General features: G+C 41.8%; 1 protein-coding gene across 3 annotated transcripts in view; it reads left to right on the top strand.

The window, feature by feature from the left end:
* ABAT (4-aminobutyrate aminotransferase) overlaps positions 1-22,989 on the top strand; it is a 187,060-nt gene that overhangs the window by 76,359 nt on the left and 87,712 nt on the right. For all 3 annotated transcript variants that reach the window (XM_069733997.1, XM_069733995.1, XM_069733996.1), the window contains exon 2: positions 1,988-2,106. In XM_069733997.1, coding sequence (XP_069590098.1) covers positions 2,037-2,106 — 70 coding nt within the window. In that variant the 5' untranslated portion in view covers positions 1,988-2,036. The remainder of the gene's footprint in view (positions 1-1,987; positions 2,107-22,989) is intronic.

Here is a 22,989-nt window from a genome sequence, read left to right on the forward strand (position 1 = left end):
TGTCTTCCAAGCTTCCTCTTTCCTCTTACCCCAAACATGCTCAATGATGTTCATGTCTGGTGACTGGGCTGGCCAGTCCTTGAGCACCTTGATCTTTTGTGCCTGGAGGAACTTTGTTGTTGTAGAGATGGATGTAGGAGATGGAGCACCATCCTGCTGCAGAATTTGACGCCTTTCATGATTTGGAATATAAGAGGTAGCTAATACTTTTTAATATTTTAGGCTATTGATATTGCCTTCCACCTTGCAAATGTTTCGCACACCCCCATACTGAATGTAACCCCAGACCATGATCTTTCCACCACCAAATGTAACTGTTTTCTGGGTGTATTTTGGATCCATACGGGCTCCAGTAGGTCTCCTGCAGTATTTGCGGCAGCTGTGGTGTAATTCTACTGAAGATTCATCAGAGAAATCCACCTTCTGCCACTTTTCCAGCGTCCATCAGTTTAGCAGGCTGTGGGACTTTGCAAATGCCACACGTTTTTTTATTTGCCTTTTGTTTAGTGATGGCTTCTGGGCACTGATTCGACCATGGAGGCCATTTCGAGACAAGAATCCTACAAACTCTTCTAGTTGACACAGGGACTTGAGATGACCAGGCCTGTTGGAGCTCTGCTGCAGTGGAAGAGGGGTTTGCTTTGGATTTTCTAACCAACAAACATTCCTCCTGAGCAGTTGTCTTGCGGGGTCTGCTGGACCTGGGCTTGTCAAACACATCTCCAGTCTCTTCAAATCTTTTTTTAATGCTTTGTACTTGAAGCTGAGACACATTAAAGGTGCCAGCCACCTCTGCAGTGGATCTGGTCTTCAGCCTCTTGATAATCCAGGCTTTGGTCGCAGGGTGGATTTTTGGCATGTTGTCTCACGTTGCAGATCAAGTGAAGGTCTAGGGTGCTGTGTTTCTTTTTATACACCCACACTAATTAACCGATCATTTACTGAGCACAGGTGAGGATGTAAACTAGGATTGGGTGCATTATATGACTAGGCGACAAAACTTTTGTCTTGCCAAAATCTGACCATTCTGTGTCCATTAACTGATCAATATTTCTGCATTGATGCCAATTTATTTTCTTAACCTAAACAACATTTCGGAGGGTTTCAGCTTTCAAAAGCATAATTTATACAACCAATGGATGAATTTAACGTCCGGTCACAAGCTTTTATTTACATAACATGGATAAGCGACATAACTTCTGTCAGGGAGTGTATGTCATCAGAATAGATCTACTTAAATCACTGAGCACATTATTGCTACTTTTTTTCCCTGTGAAAACCGAAGGAAAAATTATTGACATAAGTAAGAATTTGAGCCGAGTCTTTGTTGAGCTTTATAAGCGCACCTAAAAAATAAGCCCAAGCTTAAAACGAACTTGAGCTGTAAGTAATGAGTTCTAACCATTGCCAATCTTGCTCAGCTATTGGTTCCCATCGTCACCTGGCATCTTCGTCCTTGGCTTCTGGTCTTCTTCTTGACGTTGGGCAATATATCCAGTGTTAGCACATGCCAGCTATAGAGGGCGGCTGACTATTTTCTACTGGATCCCTTATCTGTTTACCTCGGCTTAGCAAAAATGTGCTCTGGCTTGGTTATGGAAATTAGCGGTCAGTTGTTCCCCTTTTGTTGTCCTCCTTTATCAGAGCTGGCACTGATTTTGCCGCAGGGCATCCGTGCAGGAACCAGGAGCATGCTCAGTCAGGACACTGATGAATTGTGTTAGGTAAGCAGTGTGTGCTCTTTATACTTTAAATCTATCTTCTCCATCATACTATAAAACCACGGCTTTAGACAGGAGCATGATGAGACTGTCAGGAACCAGTAATGAAGCATCAGAACGTCAGCGGTTTGTTACTGACATTTTATTTAGTCTTTGAATCTGAGTGCTGTGAAGTCCATGTACAAGGTGTGGGATCTTCTCTACTGCGGAATTCTATATAGTTCTGTTACTATGATTTCTAAATTTTAAATCTGTTTTTTTTACAGGAAAAATTGGGCCCTGATCAAGTAGTCGCAGATTTCTTCTTGAACCAAAATGGCTTCCATGTTGCTTCGCTCACACATGACCCAGGCATTGCAGCAGAACTCCAGACTGCTTGTACCATGTAAGTCATCCTACAATTACTTGTTGGAGATTTGAGCCTGATATTTTAGGCATATTAGGCAATTTTTTACCCTCCAGTCCTGGTCCCAGTTAGGAGATTGGTGGAAAAGCGGCATCTGGATGGGTTTTCATGGCTTCACTTCACAGAGGGTGTTTGACGTTCCATACTAAGGCTGGCATTGTCACGTATGCAATGAGGCAAAGCTGGACATTACATTCTCCAGACTGGACTTTCCACAGATCTTCTAATCACGCCTCCTTGGACGTGGACTTTCCACAGATCTTCTAATCACGCCTCCTTGGACGTGGACTTTCCACAGATCTTCTAATCACGCTTTCTTACGTAATTGATGGCCTCCATAATGGTGATTGAATGCCAGCTATCAATCATGTATCGAGCAGGGCTTGTCTCAGAGAAGAGACACCTTCTGGAATAGTGCTGATCATTGCATATGCAATGCGGATGATTAAAAGTTCATTTTGATCGGTTCTCAGCACTGGTGAGGGACGTCGGTGTGCTCAGTGAGGGACGTCAGTTGCGCAGTGTGGAACGTCAAACGCCTTATTGGAATATAAGCACCAATGGCATATTAATACAGACTTTGGGCTGCCATGTAGAATCCGTCAAGAAGACATTCCCTATACAGTTGTGCTCAAAAGTTTACATACTCCAGCAGAATTCTTGCTTTTTCTGCCTTTTTTCAGAGAATATGAATGATAACACCAAAACTTTTTCTCCACTCGTGGTTAGTGGTTGGGTGAAGCCATTTACTGTTTTTCTCTTTTTAAATCATAATGACAACCCAAAACATCCAAATGACCCTGATCAAAAGTTCATATACTCTGTATACCCTGGTGATTTTGGCCTGATAACATGCACAGAAGTTGACAAATGGGTATGAATGGCTGCTAAAGGTAGCACCCTCACATGTGACCTGTTTGCTTGTAATCAGTGTGTGCGCATAAAAGCTGAGTGAGTTTCTGGGATCCAGACAGACTCTTGCATCTTTCATCCATCCACTGACATTTCTGGATTGTGAGTCATGGGGAAAGCAAAAGAATTGTCAACGGATCTATGGGAAAAGGTAGTTGAGCTCTATAAAACAGGAAAGGGATACAAAAAGATATCCAAGGAATTGATAATGCCACTCAGCAGCGTTCAAACTGTGATTAACAAATGGAAAATCAGGGGCTCTGCAAAAACAAATCCACGGTCAGGAAGACCAACAAAAACGTCATCCACAACTGCCAGGAAAATTGTTCGGGATGCAAAGAAAAACCCACAAATAACATCAGCTGAAATACAGGACTCTCTGAAAACTAGCAGTGTGGCTGTTTCAAGATGCACAATAAGGAGGCACTTGAAAAAAATGGGCTGCAAGGTCGAGTCTCCAGAAGAAAGCCAGAACTGTGCAAATGCTTCAAAGTCTCTCGCCTACAATACGGAAAACAGCACAGAGACAAGCCTGAAAACTTCTGGAACAAAGTAATTTGGAGTGATGAGACCAAAATTGAACTCTTTGGCCACAATGTTACATTTGGAGAGAGGTCAACAAGGCCTATGATGAAAGGAACACCATTCCTACTGTAAAGTACGGAGGTGGATCGCTGATGTTTTGGGGATGTGTGAGCTACAAAGGCACAGAAAACTTGGTTAAAGTTGTAGGAAAGATGAATGCAGCATGTTATCAGCAAATACTGGAGGCAAACTTGCTTGGAAGCTGTGCATGGGATGTACTTGACAGTTCCAACATGACAACGATCCAAAACACAACGCCAAGTCGACCTGTCATTGGCTACAGCAGAACAAAGAAGGTTCTGGAGTGGCCATCTCAGTCTCCTGACCTCAATATCATTGAGCCACTCTGGGGAGATCTCAAGCGAGCAATTCATGCTAGACAGCCTAGGAATTTACAGAAACTGGAGGCTTGTTGCCAAGAAGAGTGGACAGCTTTACCATCTGAGAAAATAAAGAACCTCATCCACAACTACCACAAAAGACTTCAAGCTGTCATTGATGTTAGAGGGAGCAATACATGGTATTAAGAAATGGGGTATGTGAACTTTTGAACAGGGTAATTTGGATGTTTTGGGATGTCATTATGATTTAAAAAGAGAAAACACTGTAGTTTGACAATAAATGGCATCATCCAACCACTAACCATGAGTGGAGAAAATGTTTTGATATCATTCATGTTCTCTGAAAAAAGGCCAAGGAAGCAAAAATTCTGCCGGGGTATGCAACTTTTGAGCACAACCGTACCTATGCTTGTGATGATACACAGATAGATGTCTGGCTTCTAGACAGTGACACCAGTGTGCTAATTTATTTATTTTTCCCAGCTTTTCTAAACAATTCCTTGTGGTTGTGTTACTGATTTATTCCAGATGTATAATTAAGATGGCGTTGCAGCATACTTCTCAGGTTCCTCGGATTGTCATCTGCAGTCGGGTTCTTGTCTTTTAAATCTCTTATCTTTGGCATATTTTCGGCACATAGTAAATAAGCTGGTGATTGAGAAGGGTAATGCATTAGACTGCTGCATTATAGAAGCCGAGCCATCTTCTCTAAAGACTCGAGATTCGGAAGGGAAGAGAAATCAACATATATTTATCTGTACCTAGATCTGCTTTTTAAGCTAATGCGATGCAATCTATTCCTGGGTGGCCATTTTTCTATGGTCTGTGCCAAAATGGTTTATTTCTTACGGTTTTTCCACCATAGTTTAGCCTGTAATTTCTTGTGTAAAATGTATGATGCCATTCCCCTAGCTTTGTGGCTCACGGACTTTTGATATCTGAAGGTTTGATCTGATTTATTAACTATATTTCTGTTCTGTGACTTGCCCATTATAAACACATGCTCTGGCCGTACAATCAATATCCAGAGTAATGAAGAGATCCATTAAATAAAACCAATACCTCTTTATTAGAAAAATGGATAAAACGTAATATTAAAATTATAACAGTGTGCCCAGTCAGGGGGACTCTACAGCATCCATGGTAATGCACTACTATAAATATAGGAGACTAACCCTGGACAAAAAAGTGGTCAATTTATGGTAAGTACTAATTAATTACTAATATATCCAGGTTCTCATACAAGGTAAACTACTAAATGGCCCAAATGATAAACCTCTGCAAAAATATCTAATGTATTTTGAGATAAAAAAGAAAAAATGAAGAGAACTCCAAAAATAACAATGTAAACTGACCTCAAACAATAGCTCCTAATAGAATATGCACAGAACTAGATAAGTATAGTAACATGAGTATAGGCCCTATAGTATGGCCCAGTAGGCTAACAAAATACATATGGATAGTCCAGGTATGAGTAAATAAACTCTAAGAGGAAGTGTATGGTACATGAGTAGACACTATTGATAATGCACAGGTTCCCCAGACACAATGGACCATACTTAAGTAAGAAGTACCTGAAAATGGAATACTGGAGGAGCAGGTGAGGTGAAGCAAGATGCGGGTGGCACCACCTCCCCAGTCCCGACGCGCGTTTCACACTTGCTTCTTTCGAGAGCGTGTATTACCCATATCAATGTCTTGTTTCCCCATGCCCATCATTTAGATCTCCAGAACGTCTTTACCTGCTTAGGTTGGTTAATAAAGTAATATAATAATATCTAAAATGTTGTTTTTTTTTTTTTAAATTTGCAATCTTTGTGAGGACTCCAACTATATGCATGCCCCTTAATATGTCTTAGGCAAAAGGCTGTCTGTTAGTCAAAAATTAAAAGGGGTTTTCTGGTTTCCAAAAATCAGTCCCAATGGAGTGTTTAAAGAACAGTGTTTTTTTTTTTTCTTACCCTCCCCACGTCCAGCGGTGAGTCTCCGCTGCTCCCCGTGTCTGGTATTGTCTGCAGCGCTGAACTTAATTCATAAGCATAGCGGCTATGCTGTCTACTTGGGCAGAGCCGCTGGACTCACTGATTGGCTGCAGCGCTGACAATATGACATAAGTGCTGCAGGCCATAAAAGACACCAGAAGGAACGACCTCATAAAACTGCAGCCAGGTGACTGACAAGGTGAAACGAGAAAATCCTCTTCAAAATCTATGACTGCAATAATAATATTCATGCCAGAAATTAGAATCTAATATATCGGCTACACTGGCAGTGGCTCTGCTCTTCCATCAAATCTAAGAGAAGTAGATGTTCACACAGTTTGGCATGGCTAGTGCTTGCCCCAAAATGTGCAACTTTTCAACCCCTAGAAAACTACCTTTGATAAATTCCCCCCCACCCACCCTTTCCCGAGTGTTCTACTACAAAAGCGCACCCTCCTGCCATTACACAGTGGCTAGGGGCTCGGGCACATCATTGTATTGTGGATCCAGGTGATATGGACTTTTAATGGGGCATTTAAAGAATTCTACGGGGCTACAAAATGTTGTCGGGCTCTTTTTCATACAAAGGTGTCTCCCGATAGTAGCAATGCAGCAGGAAACGTACCGCGATTGTATAATATTAACTCTGTGCCACCATACAGAATGCATCCAGATGCCGTATCCATATTCATAGGCCCTCCACATCACCTAAATAACACCAAACAAATATGATTTTTGTTTCTAGAGCTTTACTGGGTAAATAGAATTATATGCTTCAATTAAAAAAAAACTTTAATGTATAAGCAATATACGGTACTTTTCTAATATTACATGCAATAAGGATATGAAATTTGGGTGCCGTATATTTGTGGCTCTTGCCTCAGACAACATCACCTGGAAACATATTGCTGTACTGGAAGTGCCGGGCAAAGGCTTTTACATAGGCAGCATCACCTTGGCTCAGTGGTTAGCATTGTTACCCCAAAGTTCTAGGTTTGGATCTTACCGAGGACTAGAGATACAGATGTTTCAAGATTAAGAAGTTTTTTTTCTCAACTTCTGCAGGAGCGCATCGCTCCCCTGCTTCCTGGCTGTGTAGTAGTGCTCCGGATTGATAGTTTGGACAGCGCATTATTGTGCTGCTGGCCTGATCTGTGCACACCCCAATACCGAAAGCATCAAAGAAGCATATAGATACTGAAGTTGGGCTAAGGGTGCAGTCAGGCGGCCTTATAAATCAGACCGAGATCGGAACACAGACTGGCTGGCGGCTCTCCCGATCCGAACATGACAGTTGCATATATTTCTCAGACCGGGAGAGCCACCAGCCACTACGTGCATTGCGTTCCGATCTCGGTCAGATTTTATGTGGCTCTCTGACGGTGCCCTAATTCAGTAATCTAGCCAGCTTCAGAGCAGCGCTTCCTGTTCTATTGGAAATCGTTTGTGCTTTGCTCCTTGCCTAGGATATTAGCCACCACTGATGAACTGCAGTGGTGGCCTGTAATCTGGGCAACAAGCTGTAAAAAAAAAAAAAAAAAATACCCTTCATTCTTCATAAGAGGATTTTTAATAAGTAGTAATCTACTAAAGCTACAGTTTCTTGTTTTTACAAAAACTTCACAATTTTAACTATGGTTACAAGAATCTCCCTTTTAAGTGGCATCCTTTACAAAAAAAATCACCCCAGTGGTTGTTGGGGGATGAACAATTGGATGACAGCTACTGATTTCCAGCTTTTAACATAACAAAAATTTCCAAGCTGCTCTTTGAGTCCTTTTTGTAGAGTAATCGCATATTACAAGTTTTTTTTTATTTGCTTGTTTTTTTAAGATTACCTCCAATTTGAATACAAAGTGGCTCTTGGATTTTGGTGAGACGGATGTGACTTTCTTACATCGTATTTGAACTCTTTCTGCTTTGTAACCAGCCAAGCATTCGGAAATCGCATCGTACAGCCGAACATACAGCCTGTCCCCTTTAGCTCTGTTCTATTTTTCTCCCAACCGCCTTACACAAGCAGACATTTCTGTATTTGTTTCTTATGCCGCACGAATAGCGGTGATGGGGCAGTGATGACCCAGTGACGCCCATTGGAAACCTTCTCGTAAGACTATTTCCATCGTTAAATCTCTTTTTTCGCATGATGGTGGTTTTGTGTGAAGCCTTCAGTGATGATCAGGGATGATAAATTACAGAAGACTACATTGAAAGTATTTCTAAAACCGTTTTAACCTCGACATCTCCTTCACCATGAAGAATGCTCCCGGCGTCCTCTGTTCTATGAAATCAATAAATATGAGAAGTGTGAATTGTGGATTGCCTTTTTTTTTTATACTTGGCAGCTATTGTTCCGCTTTTATTCCGTAGAACAAACATAGCAAATTGGTAACCTTGGCAATCCCATTCAGGGAAAGAACTGGGAAAGCAAAGTGAGAACAAGTGACGAAAAAGAGGGCAATGCGGTGGAAATCGGAAAAAACAACCACGTCATCGCTAGTCTGCTGCAATCTGGAGCAATGTTTCACCAGCTGTTCTGAAATACGGAATGTATGAAGGATCGTGTGTGGTGTAGTGATTGTCTAACAAACAGGCAATCCCGGACTGTGTTGTGGCTGTTGAACAGCTGCCGGGACTCTGACATATTATTTGAGCGCACCGAAGTCACTCGGTTACCACCCGAGCATGTTTTTATAATGCCTTATCCGAGCAATTTCTCTCATCACTAATTGTGTGTATACCTACAGTACAGACCAAAAGTTTGGACACACCTTCTCATTTAAAGATTTTTCTGTATATTCATAACTATGAAAATTGTAAATTCACACTGAAGGCATCAAAACTATGAATTAAGACATGTGGAATTATATACTTAACAAAAAAGTGTGAAACAATTGAAAATATGTCTTATATTCTAGGTTCTTCAAAGTAGCCACCTTTTGCTTTGATGACTGCTTTGCACACTCTTGGCATTCTCTTGATGAGCTTCAAGAGGTAGTCACCGGGAATGGTTTTCACTTCACAGGTGTGCCCTGTCAGGTTTAATAAGGGGGATTTCTTGCCTTATAAATGGGGTTGGGACCATCAGTTGTGTTGAGCAGAAGTCTGGTGGATACACAGCTGATAGTCCTACTGAATAGACTGTTAGAATTTGTATTATGGCAAGAAAAAAGCAGCTAAGTAAATAAAAACGAGTGGCCATCATTACTTTAAGAAATGAAGGTTAGTCAGTCTGAAAAATTGGGAAAACTTTGAAAGTGTCCCCAAGTGCAGTTGCAAAAACCATCAAGCGCTACAAAGAAACTGGCTCACATGAGGACCGCCACAGGAAAGGAAGACCAAGAGTCACCTCTGCTTCTGAAGATAAGTTTATCCGAGTCACTAGCCTCAGAAATCGCAGGTTAACAGCAGCTCAGATTGGAGACCAGGTCAATGCCACACAGAGTTCTAGCAGGAGACACATCTCTACAACAACTGTTAAGAGGAGACTTTGTGCAGCAGGCCTTCATGGTAAAATAGCTACTAGGAAACCACTGCTAAGGACAGGCAACAAGCAGAAGAGACTTATTTGCGCTAAAGAACACAAGGAATGGACATTAGTCCAGTGGGAATCTGTGCTTTGGTCTGATGAGTCCAAATTTGAGATCTTTGGCTCCAACCACCGTGTCTTTGTGCGACGCAGAAAAGGTGAACAGATGGACTCTACATGCCTGGTTCCCACCGTGAAGCATGGAGGAGGAGGTGTGATGGTGTGGGGGTGCTTTGCTGGTGACAATGTTGTAGATTTATTAAAAATTGAAGGCACACTGAACCAGCATGGCTACCACAGCATCTTGCAGCGGCATGCTATTCCATTCTGTTTGCGTTTAGTTGGACCATCATTTATTTTTCAATGACAATGACCCCAAACACACCTCCAGGCTGTGTAAGGGCTATTTGACCAAGAAGGAGATTGATGGGGGGGCTACGTTAGATGACCTAGCCTCCACAGTCACCAGACCTGAATCCAATCAAGATGGATTGGGGTGAGCTGGACCGCAGAGTGAAGGCAAAAGGCCAAAAAGTGCTAAGCATCTCTGTGAACTCCTTCAAGATTGTTGGAAGACCATTCCCGGTGACTACCTCTTGAAGCTCATCAAGAGAATGCCAAGAGTGTGCAAAGCAGTCATCAAAGCAAAAGGTGGCTGATTTGAAGAACCTACAGTAGAATATGACACATAATTTCAGTTGTTTCACACTTTTTTGTTAAGTATATACTGTAATTCCACATGTTAATTCATAGTTTTGATGCCTTCAGTGTGAATTTACCATTTTCATAGTCATGAAAATACAGAAAAATCTTTAAATGAGAAAGTGTGTCCAAACTTTATCTGTACTGTATATACAATGCTGCTCGCCATTATTGGCACCTTTTTCATTTTTTTTTTTCATAGACTGTACAACATCTTCAGAAATAAATGGAAATGTACCAAAGTTATATCCTCAGGAATTTTTAATTAGTGGTTCAAAGTAATACAACAACAAAACATTGTTTTTCAGAAGGAACATGTGCAGCAATAAAGGCACCCCTAAGTAATACTTGGTTGCACATCCTTTGGCATTGATGACAGCCTCCAAACGTTTCTTGCAGCCATCAATAAGCTTCTTTGACTTTTCAGCTGGTATTTTCTCCCAGTCTTCCTTTGCAGTTTGTTCAGGCTCTTGAATGTTTGCAGGGTTCTTCTTCCCAATTGCAGATTTCAGCTCACCCTAAAGATTTTTAATGGCTTTGAGGTCAGTACTCATTGATAGCCATTTTAAAACAGTCCATTGTTTTTCTTTTTCAACCATTCATGTGTACTTTTGGATGTGTGATTTGGGTTATTGTCTTGCTGGAGGAACCGTGATCTTCGACTCACAGGGTAGGAAGTTTTGATCTAAAATCTCTTGATAATGCTCTGATTTCATGATTCTTGTGATACGTTCAAGGCTTCTGGTATCAGACGCAGCAAAGAAACCCCACAGCATTATGGATCCTCCACCATGCTTAACTATTCTTAAATGTTCTTTTCCTTGTAAGTTTCATTGCACTGTCTGTAAACAAACTTGCTTTGTGTTGCCAAAAAGCTCTATTTTTGTTTAATCTGTATACAGAATATTTTCCCAGAACAATTGTGGTTTCTTTGTTCCTTGGCTTTCGCCGATTTAAAATCTGCTTAGTTTAGTGTGCGATGTATGGTACTTGTTGAATCCATAACCCCAGACAGTTGCAGGTTGGCCTTCAGGTCTTTGGATGTTTGATGTGGTGTTTTTTCCACCAATTGACCCAAATAACACAGGTCTGCCAAAAAAAAGTTTTTCAAGAGCTGTTTTGGTTATTCCACGTAATCTTTGTTTTTAAGTGCGCTGAATCCGAAAATGACCTCCGTTTTGTCATAGGAAATCACGTTTTCTGACAATTTAAGCAACTATGTTAAATAAGACAATACCTCTAAATAAATGAAAATAGACTCATAAAATTAATTTTTTATTACAAATGTTTCATGAAAATCGATTCTTCCCTGTGAGGCTTCTCTTGGTACATTTACGCTTGTGAGTAGCATCTGGAATGTCTTTCTGAAGCGTCCAACAGTAGTCTGCCATCATTGCAATGCTCCATCTTCCCTGCTTTATCTTGATCTCCAAGCTTTAGTCCGAAATAAGCGAAGTATACTTTTTTCACAAAGTTTGTAATATTCAGCTGTTGCTTCAACACTGTATATTCACCACAAATGTAACAAACTGTCAGGCGAATTAATACACTTCCGCTGAGCCATAATGCTAATTTTGGGAAACACGGTTGAATATGACGAGCTAACACGAACTGAGATGAAAAAGTGTGAACAGGCGAGAACCAAGATAAAACAATTGAATCAAGCCCGGGCATGTCAGAGCCTGCTCGTTCAGCTTGCAACATGTCGATGCTGGTTTCATTAGCTCACTCTGAAAGTTCTTTTTTTTTTTTAAGTTATATTTTTTTGGCATTGTATATCTTCAATGCATTGATGTGAATTAATTAATAGTAATTTTGACTTTCAAAACCCTAAGATAAAAAAAAATACCAAAAATTGAGAAAAATGTACTAAATTTGAAGAGAATTTTGCATTTTGTGGCAAATCCTGATGTCCAGGATTTTTTTCTTTTTTTTTTTTTTGTTTTCAGCACACCAAAATACATGGAAATTAGATGAAAATAATCAAACAGCTTTTTAGTCGCAGACCTGTGTAATCGAAGACCTCTCTTGTCAATTTTCCTGTTTCCCTCATGTCCAGGGAGGCTCTTGACAGTACCATGCTTGGCAAACTTCTTAAAGTTGCACACTGTTGAAACTGGGATACCAAGGTCTTTGAAGATGGCCTTGTGCCTTTTGGAAGTCTTGTGTTTGCTAATAGTAGTTCTGATGTCCTCAGACAGCTCTTTTGTCTTCACCATTATAACAAAGGAAAGAGCCTACCATGTGGTTCTTTAAAACACTGAAGTCATAGTTCATTGGCTAATTCATGTGACATGGGCACTGAAAATTAATCACAGGGGAGTCAAAATGTGTTTCCATAGTAATTAAATGTAATGGGTGCCTGTAATAGGGTTTTGGCGACCGAGAGGAGCCAGAAGACCGCAGCATCTGATTGCTTCTGTTCACTGAGTACAAGCACTTCACCTTCATATTAAATGGTGTAAATTTATTTTGGAAGTGCCGGGGTTAATTTGCCCAGTTGATAGCTCCTGGAGCTTTAAGTCTCTTAGCTCTGCACTGTTAACCACTCCCATATCCTATATGTACTGGGCCCTGGCTAGCACTCCTTGTCAGAGCTGGCTTATGTTGCATGGCTGTAGGTTGTTGGTAATTATTGGAGATGTTTGGTGGATTTATCTGTGACTGTTGCTAGGTTTTGAGTGTGTGATAGTTCCCTTCACCTACTTTGGTTTAACCCCCATCCTTCCTTCACTGGTGCATTCCTCTGCTATGTATGAGTATATTTGTATGTTTGATATTTTCCGTTACCCCTGTTCTTATTACCTGGTTAGTCTGGTTGGTGTACTATGGAATACTACTACTCCCCTCTTCCCTGGGTGGGGGAAGGGTACAGACTGAAGGCGGATTCAGGAGCTAAGGCAAGGTATGTGGCCCCGGCATTTTTATCATCAGAGGTAATCCAGGGAGCAGGGCGAGCTAGGGCACCACCTAGCATTGGGGACAGGGAAGGAGCCCCTTGTCCTGATACACCCTACAACAGAGCTGTGACACTAAGAGCTTGAACTCCACCATTTCCAATCTGTTGGTACATAGAAATGCTGCCTTTCCGCCTGGTAGATACAGACTTTCAGAAAGTTGATAGCTGTCACAGTCCCCCAGTACCAGTTGCCCAGTCGCCATTATTTATTTAAGAAATCTGGGCCTGAGCTACATCAGCATGTTGCAGACATCACTCATTACCTGAAGAAATCTATGTCTGCCATGGTAAATTTCACCACTGACACCTGGATGAGCAAACATGGGCAGGGGCGTTACATCTCACTGACTGGATACTGGGTGCCTCTGTTGGCTGTGGGGGCAGGCGGTCAAGGGGCTGCTCCACAAGTGTTTGAATCCCCAAGACTTGTGGGACAAACCTCTGTATCTAACAGTTCCTCCACTGCTTTTGGCTGTGAGTATATTTGTATGTTTGGTATGTTTCGTTACACCTGTTCGTATTACCTTGTTAGTGTGATTGGTGTACTACGATACACAACTACTCCACTCTTCCGTGGGTGGGAGAAGGGTACAGACTGAGAGTGGATTAAGGAGCTAAGGCAAGGTACGTGGCCTCTGCGTCTTCACCATCAGAAGTAATCCGGGGAGCAGGGCAAGCTAGGGCACCCCTAGCGTAAAGGACAGGGAAGGAGCCCTTGGTCCCGGGACACCCAACAGAGTTGTGCTAGTTCCAGTCTCACAGCAAGCTTTAGGTTTTTCTATTTTCCCCTTGCATTGTTTTTCTTTTTAAAGTGTTTGTCATTTGCTCTTTTGTATTTAACACAATTGCTCTATGCAACAAAAAAGCTTTCACTTGATTATTTTTTTTTTTTCAGGAGATTTTCTACATTATGTACTTAAACAGCTGGACTGTACATAATGGAATTTTACCCATGTAAATTATAATTTCTCACCTATATCTATAGCTGATAGTCAGACTGCTGTGACTTTCAAGAAACAGGGGCTTAAATTCATGATCAATAAGAGGGGCTTGTCCGCTATTAACTACTTAGGGCTTCTGAGGGTTTTAGCACTGTATACCTTTTAAATCACCTGGTGGACATAATACTCTTTCAGTTGTAAATGTGTCCGAGTGCTTTAGCGGCACTGTATCTTTAAGTCTGCATGCACAGCAGAATTATTAGTACACCTTGATATCGTAGCACCCTGTACGCGTATGTTGAAGACACACCTTTTAGAAGAACGAGTTACTGTATGATGGGGCAGTGTACAAGAGGTGAGAGGAGCATTGTACTTTAGGAGTAGGCTGTATAAGCTGGTTATGTACTGTATATAATGTGACAGTAGTGAAGCAGTGCTCTGGACCTTTTGTGATGGGGGGGGCTATGGCAATCGATTTTAGTTAAATATTTGTACATTTATAAAACTATGTTCTCTGTGTGGGGGTGATCATTATACTACAGTCGGTGTGTGATTATAATGAAGGGGAGGAGGCGAATGATGCTTAAAAGCATGGGGGCTAGGTATTGGCCAGATTGTTAGGGGTAGTGCATTCCAGAAAACTGGTGCAACACGAGAGAGGTCTTGGAGATGGAGGTTAAAATTATGGATGATGTAAGTCTAAGATCTGTTACCAAGTGGAGAGCACAAGTCGGGTGATAGAGTTGAAGGAGGGTGGTGCAGAACTGTGGAGAGCTTTGTGGGCGAGAGTGATACGTTTGTATTGTATTCTGAAGTGGATGGGCAACCAGTGCAATGGATGGCACAGGGTGGTGGAGGCATTGGTGAAGCGGCTGAACAGAAATACAACCCTGGCTGCCGCATTCAGGATTGATTGGATGGGATAAAGTTTGGTAAGAGGGAGACTGATTAGAAGAGTGTTGCAGTAATCCAGATGGGAATGAATAAGAGCAACAGTAACCTTTCTTTCCAGTTTCAAAGGTGAGAAAAGGTTGGATTTTGGAAATATTTTTAAGATGCAGGTGACACGAGTGAATGAGTGATTGGATATTGGGAAATAAAGGAAAGTTCTGTGTCAAATATGACACCAAGACAGCGGGTGTGCTGCTTGGGACTTATGGTTGAACCACCCAAGGAAATTGCTATAGTGCCTTGCGAAAGTATTCGGCCCCCTGGAACTTTTCAACCGTTTCCCACATATCATTCTTCAAACATAAAGATAACAAATGTAATTTTTGGTGAAGAATCAACAACAAGTGGAACACAATTGTGAAGTTGAACGAAATTTATTGGTTATTTTAAATTTTTTTAAAATTCAAAACTGAAAAGTGGGGCGTGCAATATTATTCAGCCCCTTTAACTTAATACTTTGTTGCGCCACCTTTTGCTGCGATTACAGCTGCAAGTTGCTTGGGGTATGTCTCTATCAGTATTGAACATCGAGAGACTGAAATTCTTGCCCATTTTTCCTTGGAAAACAGCTCGAGCTCAGTGAGATTTGATGGAGATCGTTTGTGAACAGCACATTTGTGCTTATTTGTGAACCATTAAATTGTAGCTTTTGCTTTATGTTTGGGATCATTGTCTTGTTGGAAGACAAATCTCCGTCCCAGTCTCAGGTCTTTTGCATACTCCAACAGGTTTTCTTCAAGAATAGTCCTGTATTTGGCTCCATCCATCTTCCCGATTCTAACCATCTTCCCAGTCCCTGCTGAAGAAAAGCAGGCCCAAACCATGGTACTGCCTTCACAATGTTTGACAGTGGGGATGGTGTGTTCAGGGTGATGAGCTGTGTTGCCTTTACGCCAAACATATCGTTTAGCATTGTTGCCAAAAGTTCGATTTTGGTTTCATCTGACCAGAGCACCTTCTTCAACATGTTTGGTGTTTCTCCCAGATGGCTTGTTGCAAACAACAGTTTTTATGGATATCTTTGAGAAATGGCTTTTTTCTTGCCACTCTTCCATAAACGCCAGATTTGTGCAGTGTACGACTGATTGTTGTCCTATGGACAGAATGTCCCACCTCAGCTGTAGATGTCTGCAGTTCATCCAGAGTGATCATGGGCCTCTTGGCTGCATCTCTGATCAGTCTTCTCCTTGTTTGAGATGAAAGTTTAGAGGGACGGCCGGGTCTTGGTAGATTTGCAGTGGTATGATACTCCTTCCATTTCAATATGATCACTTGCACAGTGCTCCTTGGGATGTTTAAAGTTTTGGAAATCATTTTGTATCCAAATCCGGCTTTAAACTTCTCCACAACAGTATCACGAACCTGTCTGTTGTGTTCCTTGGTCTCCATGATGCACTCTGTGCTTCAAACAGAACCCTGAAACTATCACAGAGCAGGTGCATTTATATGGAGACTTGATTACACACAGGTGGATTATATTTATCATCATTAGACATTTAGGACAACATTGGATCATGCAGAGATCCACAATGAACTTCTGGAGTGAGTTTGCTGCACTGAAAGTAAAGGGGCCGAATAATATTGCACGCCCCACTTTTCAGTTTTTGAATTTCCACAAAAATGTAAAATAACCAATACATTTCGTTCAACTTCACATTTGTGTTCCACTTGTTGTTGATTCTTCACCAAAAATTCACATTTGGTATCTTTATGTTTGAAGCACGATATGTTGGAAAAGGTTGAAAAGTTCAAGGGGGCCGAATACTTTCGCAAGGCACTGTATAGCGGTATAGGCAGATTAATATAGGGAGCAAACACAGTTCAGTCTTTATGGTATGATATCCTAATCAGGTGAAATTATTTTTCTAATTGGTGATTATTACTGTGGGTTCGATTCAAATTGCATTTAAGTGAAAATTGCTTTCTTGGTAATGGCAGCATGGGTTATCAACCATTAAAAATATGCAATCCATTTGTGAATAAGTTCACAATTTCCTCCATTTATCATCTATCTTGTGGGTGGGTGAATACTCTTTGGTAGGATATCCCGGCTAATTGATTCTGACTTTTGCCTAGTATACTATCCTGTAATTGCCCCAATCTACTGCCCTCTACAACAAATTGGTTTTATCTTCAAAACTAATAACTACAAATATCCTTATGTGGATGGCTTTATACGCAGCAATTTTGTTAGAGATGCCAACCCCCCCCCCCCCCCCCCCTCCACACACACACACACACACACACACACACACCTATTCGGCAACATTCCCATGATGAGTATTTCACTTTTTGATTTTCCAGATTTTCTACAGCATTTTTGAAACTATTAGGTAAATTAGTTTTTTTGCATTTTTTTTAAAAATGCGTTTTTATTACGTTGATGACACACTGGGCTTTTTGTTTCTTTTTGGTATGTCATGTGATCAATAAAATTGCTTTGTATTTGATACTTTCTGGTATTTGGTTTTGATAAAACTCTAGCGGAGACATGCTTCTGCTGCATGTGTGTTTTTAATGATTGGCTACAGTGGTCATGGCCAGTGCTGCCTGCCAAGAAAGACTGGAGGTTAAAGTGGGTGACTATTGATGATGAGCGCTAGTGCTCGTTACTCTAGTTTGTCGAGGGTGCTCAGGAACCAAGTGACAAGTTCCCACGTCCGCATGTTTGTCTGCCAATCACTGCATGTTTTCTGGGTGTTTAAGTCTATTTTCACACTTCCATCTTTATAAAGACGTTGCAATGCGTCGTTCTGTGCAATAAACGCATCCTGCAAAGTTGCCCGCAGTATGCGTTTTTTGCACATAGACTTGTATTACTGACGCATCGTGACGTATGGACACACGTTCCATACGTCGTGCACTTGATGCGTCGGTAATTGGCGGACCGTCGTCACAAAAAAAGTTCAATGTAACTTTTTTTTGTGCGACGCGTCCGCTATTTTCGACCGCGCATGCGTGGCCGAAACTCCGCCCCCTCCTCCCCGGAACTCATAATGGGCAGCGGATGCGTCTGAAAACAGCATCCGCTGCCCACGTTGTGCACTATTTTGCACAACGTACGTCGGGCCGACGGTTTGCGACAGACCCGTACAGACGGAAGTGTGAAAGTAGCCTAACAGTCGCGAAACATGCAACTGTGGGGACTTGAACATGTCACTAGAGCACCTGTGATACTCGCAGCCTCGCAGCTCCTCTATATCTAGTATGAGGGCCTCGCAGCTCCTCTATCTAGTATGAGGGCCTCGCAGCTCCTCTTTATCTAGTATTAGGGCCTCGCAGCTCCCTTATATCTAGTATGAGGGCCTCGCAGCTCCTCTATATCTAGTATGAGGGCCTCGCAGCTCCCCTATATCTAGTATGAGGGACTCGCAGCTCCCCTATAGCTAGTATGAAGGCCTCGCAGCTCCCCTATATCTAGTATGAGGGACTCGCAGCTCCCCTATAGCTAGTATGAGGGCCTCGCAGCTCCTCTATATCTAGTATGAGGGCCTCACTGATCTTCTATATCTAGTATGAGGGCCTCGCAGCTCCCCTATATCTAGTATGAGGGCCTCGCAGCTCCTCTATATCTAGTATGAGGGCCTCGCAGCTCCCCTAGATCTAGTATGAGGGCCTCGCAGCTCCCCTATATCTAGTATGAGGGCCTCGCAGCTCCCCTATATCTAGTATGAGGGCCTCGCAGCTCCCCTATATCTAGTATGAGGGCCTTGCAGCTCCTCTAGTATGAGGGCCTTGCAGCTCCCCTATATCTAGTATGAGGGCCTCACAGCTCCCCTATATCTAGTATGAGGGCCTCGCAGCTCCTCTATATCTAGTATGAGGGCCTCGCAGCTCCCCTATATCTAGTATGAGGGCCTCGCAGCTCCCCTATATCTAGTATGAGGGACTCGCAGCTCCCCTATAGCTAGTATGAAGGCCTTGCAGCTCCCCTATAGCTAGTATGAGGGACTCGCAGCTCCCCTATATCTAGTATGAGGGACTTGCAGCTCCCCTATAGCTAGTATGAGGGCCTTGCAGCTCCCCTATAGCTAGTATGAGGGCCTCGCAGCTCCCTTATATCTAGTATGAGGGCCTCACTGATCTTCTATATCTAGTATGAGGGCCTCGCAGCCCCCCTAGATCTAGTATGAGGCCCTCACAGCTCCCCTAGATCTAGTAGGAGTGCCTCGCAGCTCCCCTATATCTAGTATGAGGGCTTCGCAGCCCCCCTATATCTAGTATGAGGGCCTCGCAGCTCCTCTATATCTAGTATGAGGGCCTCGCAGCTCCCCTATATCTAGTATGAGGGCCTCGCAGCTCCTCTATATATTGCAATATGCCTCCCACAGCCCCTCTCTCGTATGCTTGCTATTATTTTGATAAAATCACCGGTTTATCTGCGGTACATGTATCAGTTTTCTGAATGCTGAGCTCTGTATTACCCCTCCCACACCTCTGTTTAGTCATGAATATGCTTGATTACCTGGCAGCAGGTTTACTAGTCTTCTAATAATAATCTCCTGCTGATAACCGTGATTGTATCACAACTACATTAAGCAGCCCTGCAAGTGACGCATCACTGAAATCAGAGTCTCTGTCTCTACATTACGCTGCTTTAGGTTAAGTGGCAAAAACCTGGTGATAGATTCCCTTTAAGAGGTTAAAAAATGTTGATTTACAGGAGAAATCTATACTCCACTGTGAATGCTAAATATGGTTTAAGTAAGCAGCTCCACATGCACTTCCAAGGGATGGATGATGTACAGTTGATATACTCTGGCCTTTACAGATATCCTGTTCAGAGAGAAAAACTTCGGTAACTTGAGAAATGCTTTATACAGATCAATTAATTCTGTACTTATTGATTGGTTAGTTACTTAACCTGGAAGAAAGTCTCGTTTATGAGAACATCCACAGAGATTTTCTTGATTTGCATGAATCAACTACAACAAACCATTGCGTTCTCCTTCTTAAAATAAATTACCCATCAAAGGGAATTAGTAAATCAATTAAACTTATTTTCTCTGTTCCGTTACCCAGATAAGCTACTGTTGTTTGAGCCATATGACTGATAATCCCTGCAGTAGCAAAATCATGCACCAGCATCATCCCTGCCAGTAGAAGAAGCAAGGTGCAGAGTAGTGATGAGCGAGTATACTCGTTGCTCGGGTTTTCCCAGGTACGCTCGGGGGTCCTCCGAGTATTTATGACTGCTCGGAGATTTAGTTTTCCTTGCAGCAGCTGAATGATTTGCGACTACTAAACAGTTTGATTACATGTGGGGATTCCCTAGCAACCAGGCAACCCCCACATGTACTCAGGCTGGCTAGTAGCTGTAAATCATTCAGCTGAGGTGATGAAAACTAAATCTCCGAACACTAACAAATACTCGGAGGTCACCCGAGCGTGCTTGGAAAAAGCCGAGCAACAAGTATACTTGCTCATCAATAGTGCAGAGGCGTCTCTAGCCCCAGAGATCTAGGGCTCTGGCCCCAGACGTCTTGTCAGAGCCCTAGATATTTGAGGCTTCCCAAACAGAATATGTGCGTGTGTGTGTGTGTATGTATGTATGTATGTATATATATGTATGTATATGTGTGTGTGTATATATATATATATATATATATATATATATATATATATATATACATATATATATATATATATATATATATATATATATATATATATATATATATATATATATATATATATATATATATATATATATATATATATATATAGTACAGACCAAAAGTTTGGACACACCTTCTCACTTAAAGATTTTTCTGTATTTTCATGACTATGAAAATTGTAAATTCACACTGAAGGCATCAAAGCTATGAATTAACACATGTGGAATTATATACTTAACAAAAAAGTGTGAAACAACTGAAATTATGTCTTATATTCAAGGAATGGACATTAGACCAGTGGAAATGAAAAGACAGCTTCTGTTTGGAACGATCTCTGTCGCCTTTTTAATGATTGTATATTTTCTGTATTTATGGGATGTCATTACTATGTGGGCATTTGCATGTTTTATGTGTAATAGCGTGATTTATGTATTTATTAGATCATTGTTAAATAAAGGCCGCCCCCTGTCAGTGATTGGTGCCTGATTTTGGCTCCACACTATTTAAGGTGGCCAGGTGTGCTGTATTTTGTACTTGACAAAGGCCATGCCAGGCCGAAACGTTGTATGATGGTGGTGGAATAAAGACTTTATATATTTTTCACCTGGAATGGATGCTGCTCCTTTTTCTATATTAGACCAATGGAAATCTGTGCTTTGGTCTGATGAGTCCAAATTTGAGATCTTTGGTTCCAACCACCGTGTCTTTGTGCGATGCAGAAAAGGTGAATGGATGGACTATACATGCCTGGTTCCCACCGTGAAGCATGGAGGAGGTGGTGTGATGGTGTGGGGTGCTTTGCTGGTGACACTGTTGGGGATTTATTCAAAATTGAAGGCATACTTAACCAGCATGGCTACCACAGCATCTTGCAGCAGCATGCTATTCCATCCAGTTTGCGTTTAGTTAGACAATCCTTTATTTTTCAACAGGACAATGACCCCAAACACACCTCCAGGCTGTGTAAGGGCTATTTGACCAAGAAGGAGAGTGATGAAGTGCTACACCAGATGACCTGGCCTCCACAGTCACCAGACCTGAACACAATCGAGATGGTTTGGGGTGAGCTGGACCGCAGAGTGAAGGCAAAAGGGCCAACAAGTGCTAAGCATCTCTGGGAACTCCTTCAAGATTGTTGGAAGACCATTCCCGGTGACTACCTCTTGAAGCTCATCAAGAGAATGCCAAGAGTGTGCAAAGCAGTCATCAAAGCAAAAGGTGGCTACTTTGAAGAACCTAGAATATAAGACATATTTTCAGTTGTTTCAAACTTTTTTGTTAAATAAATAATTCCACGTTTTAATTCATAGTTTTGATGCCTTCAGTGTGAATTTATAAACGTCATAGTCAAGAAAACACAGAAAAATCTTTAAATGAAAGTGTCCAAACTTTTGTTCTGTACTGTGTATGTGTGTGTATATCTATATATGTGTGTGTATGTGTATGTGTATATAAGGTTGCCCTTATATACAGTAAGGGCCAGAAATATTTGGACAGTGACACAATTTTCGCGAGTTGGGCTCTGCATGCCACCACGTTGGATTTGAAATGAAACCTCTACAACAGAATTCAAGTGCAGATTGTAACGTTTAATTTGAAGGGTTGAACAAAAATATCTGATAGAAAATGTAGGAATTGTACACATTTCTTTACAAACACTCCACATTTTAGGAGGTCAAAAGTAATTGGACAAATAAACATAACCCAAACAAAATATTTTTATTTTCAATATTTTGTTGCAAATCCTTTGGAGGCAATCACTGCCTTAAGTCTGGAACCCATGGACATCACCAAACGCTGGGTTTCCTCCTTCTTAATGCTTTGCCAGGCCTTTACAGCCGCAGCCTTCAGGTCTTGCTTGTTTGTGGGTCTTTCCGTCTTAAGTCTGGATTTGAGCAAGTGAAATGCATGCTCAATTGGGTTTAGATCTGGAGATTGACTTGGCCATTGCAGAATGTTCCACTTTTTGGCACTCATGAACTCCTGGGTAGCTTTGGCTGTATGCTTGGGGTCATTGTCCATCTGTACTATGAAGCGCCGTCCAATCAACTTTGCAGCATTTGGCTGAATCTGGGCTGAAAGTATATCCCGGTACACTTCAGAATTCATCCGGCTACTCTTGTCTGCTCTTATGTCATCAATAAACACAAGTGACCCAGTGCCATTGAAAGCCATGCATGCCCATGCCATCACGTTGCCTCCACCATGTTTTACAGAGGATGTGGTGTGCCTTGGATCATGTGCCGTTCCCTTTCTTCTCCAAACTTTTTTCTTCCCATCATTCTGGTACAGGTTGATCTTTGTCTCATCTGTCCATAGAATACTTTTCCAGAACTGAGCTG

Source organism: Ranitomeya imitator, chromosome 7 (genome assembly GCF_032444005.1).
Source record: "Ranitomeya imitator isolate aRanImi1 chromosome 7, aRanImi1.pri, whole genome shotgun sequence".
Taxonomy (NCBI): Eukaryota; Metazoa; Chordata; class Amphibia; order Anura; family Dendrobatidae; genus Ranitomeya; species Ranitomeya imitator.